At 36.5% G+C, this 3,138-nt stretch overlaps 1 protein-coding gene across 1 annotated transcript in view; it reads left to right on the forward strand.

The window, feature by feature from the left end:
- The window catches only part of LOC107605199 (bifunctional endo-1,4-beta-xylanase XylA-like), a 3,258-nt gene extending 1,243 nt beyond the window's left edge, over positions 1-2,015 (forward strand). Inside the window, exon 2 of the mRNA XM_016306982.2 lies at positions 506-2,015. Within this exon, the coding sequence (XP_016162468.1) occupies positions 506-1,725 (1,220 nt within the window). The 3' untranslated portion in view covers positions 1,726-2,015. The remainder of the gene's footprint in view (positions 1-505) is intronic.

Below are 3,138 nucleotides of genomic sequence, written 5' to 3' on the forward strand. Positions count from 1 at the left end.
CAGCCTAGTGCAGAAGCATCCTGTGTTAACACAGGTTCCGGTTAAGGACCGTAATGTACGCAACCTAACTGATAGTTACATCAAACAACAACAACAAAGCCTTGTCCCACTAAATGGGGTCGGCTTGATAGTTACATCAAACATAAAGGGAAAAATAAAAAGTAAAATAAACTCTAATAAACTGGATGCTGCATTTCATGAATGTTGCATAGGTTGTTTGATTTAGTGGATTCCAAGCTAGCCTAGAGGTAGATAAGACTTCTAAATTCAGTATTGATATTGAATCTAGTGGTCTTATGTAACTCTATTATTTAATGGTCTATTTCAGCGATTTTCCAGAGCTAACTTTCACTGGCTGGACATACTAACATGATGGAGGGCATTGATTCTTTATCTGCATTATGTTACGTCTGAGGAAGAATTTACTATGATGATATTTATTATAACTCTGCCAGTGTAACTTAAATAGTTCATCTACTGATTATGTTGTTTTCGATCATTTTAGACTTTTCGCAAGACGGTGTACCTTTATGGGAGAAGAAATACTGCACTTTGATAGGATCAGTGCCATGGCAGAAGATAGTTGATTCAAAGTATAGTATCAACTGTCATGGTAATGTGCTCAATTGGAATGATTCAGCTGCTGAAGAAGCATTCCACAATGCCAAAAACCTTTACCAGGCAAGGATGAACAACCTCCCCAGCGATATTTCTCTGCCTGATCCTAATATGTACGTTGATCAAATAGATTGGAACCCGTACATTGATCCCAAACTGATCAAGGAAGTGGATAGTACTTACTTTCCTGTGCCTGGCGATGAAAAAGAGAGTTCTAACAAAATCAAACGAACAAAAATTTCAGTGGATGATGAAGATGCTTGGGATTGTGCTGGTGATACTTCTCCTAGCAGAGCTTTTGAAAATAGAGTGCAAGACAGCCAGGAGGATTATGATGTTGATGATCCTGGAAATGTGGATAACACCGAAAATCCTTGGGAGAGGAGCATTCCTCAACAAAATGGAGGGTTAAATAACAATGCATGGGAAGGTGGCTGCGTTAATTCTTCAAGTTGGAACGAAAGAAGGGACCCTAACATTCACTCTGAGGTTTGGAAATCTGGATATACTGCTTGGGGGAATGACTGTAAGGGCTTTCTTTCACAGAAAGATAAAGGATGGGGTAATGTTAGGGATAATTCATGGTGTCAACAGAAATCGGATAATTTGGTTGTCGGCAGCAACACTTGGAATTGTAAATCGAGTCAGCAGAATGCAACTTCTGGGAGCACAGGATGGGGTAATGTTAGGGACAGTTCGTGGTGTCAACAGAAGTCAAATAATTCGTTTAACAGCGGCAAACCTTGGAATTGTAAATCTAGTAAGCAGAACGCAACTCCAGGGAGCACAAGATGGTGTGATGATAGAGACAGTTCATGGTGTCAACAGCATTCAAATAATTTGGTTAACAAAGGAAACCCTGGGAGAAACAACAATGCAAATATGCAAGGATGGGAGCAATGGGAAAATTCTCATGTTTCAAGTAATTCACAATTTAGACGAAACAATGGAGGTACGACACCCTGGAATCAGAGGTTTCAAAGGAAGGAAGGCTATGATCAACAAACTTTTGACCATAACGGTTCTCAGTTTCAAAGAGATGATCGCCAAACAGGTCAATACTGGAGGAGGGAAAATAGTAAAAAGAGGAATTTTGCATATCACTAAGGATTTTAGAATATACTGTGCCTTGTATTTTTTGTGAGCAACACATTTTTTGTTACACTTATAATATTCTGATGCACTGGAATGGCACTGCTTCTGGATTTTGGTGGGAAGCTGGAGTTGCTGAGTTGTACAAGAGTAAAGGATCATATATGTCAAGGATAAGAGAAATAATTACATCTCAATTTGGGGGGAATTGTCTTATTCTTGATGCATAATCTCTATTTCACTGCTATGTATAATTTTTTGCTTTTCTAGCAGTACCCTATATATGGTATGGCAAATTTTGGACTCATTCCATGCACTTGTCATTCAAAATACTTGAATTAATTGGCTGACATTTTAAAATAATTTTACACTGTCTTTGTGTACAATTACTAGTTAAACTTTATTTTTCATGGTTCTGAGAATGGCTCGAATCAATTGGTTTGACCAAATACCGGTTATCAGTTATCAGATTGATAACTGGTTCAGGATAAAAAACGGTTATTAGTGAACCTGTAGAAAATTGGAAAAAATAGTAAATCGAGTGAATCGGTCCGATTTATCAGTTCGGTTTTTAGAACCTTGTTGTTTTGTTTGTATTGTAGCTCAACGATTTCAAAGGGTTTGGAGCACTAGTGCCCTAAATTTTTCTTTAATTTGGAGCATTTTAAAAGCAGTTTGCTCAGATGAATGTCATTTTAAGCTGGAGGCCATCTGAATCTTTGAACAATGCCTCAGTGAATTTATCCTTCTCAGTCTATAGTTGGAGCAAGTCATAACCTGTTTTTCAGAGTTAACACATATCTTGAGGTAATAGGATTATGGGAAGGCTTATTCGGCTAACATTTGATTATACCGTGCCTTAAAAATAAATGATGTTGGTCCAAAATTTAATTATAGCATGCATGGTTGCATACTAGTTCCCTCATTCCTTATTTCCTTTTAGTCTTTTACCAATACTCGTGCCTGGGGGAGTTAAGAACACACCACAATGGTGCATTACACAATCAGCTCTGAACTCTCCATGAAATGGCGTCCTTTAGTCCTTAGTTTTTGTTATGTTGGTTTAACTTTTAAAATTAATTTTAAGAAAAATTATTTTAACTTTTTTAACAAATTGATAGTGGCCAAACTAGTCTTTGATCACCAATTCACCATTTATAAGAATATGTATAGGCACATACTTATTGTTCGGAACCTTTTAAGGATTTGCTCTTATCACAAGAAAATAGCAATGATCAAATTATTTTACTAATGTTATCGTGTAGAATTAAATCTATATATACACACCCCTCTTTCTCATCAAGCCTTCTGAATAATAATATTTTACCTCTAAATCTGTAGAAAAACATTTTACATGATTAATACTTTACAAGTAGGAACACCATGGCAAGATACATAAAATTAAGATAATCATTGCAACAACAAACA

Source organism: Arachis ipaensis, chromosome B06 (assembly GCF_000816755.2).
Source record: "Arachis ipaensis cultivar K30076 chromosome B06, Araip1.1, whole genome shotgun sequence".
Classification (NCBI taxonomy): Eukaryota; Viridiplantae; Streptophyta; class Magnoliopsida; order Fabales; family Fabaceae; genus Arachis; species Arachis ipaensis.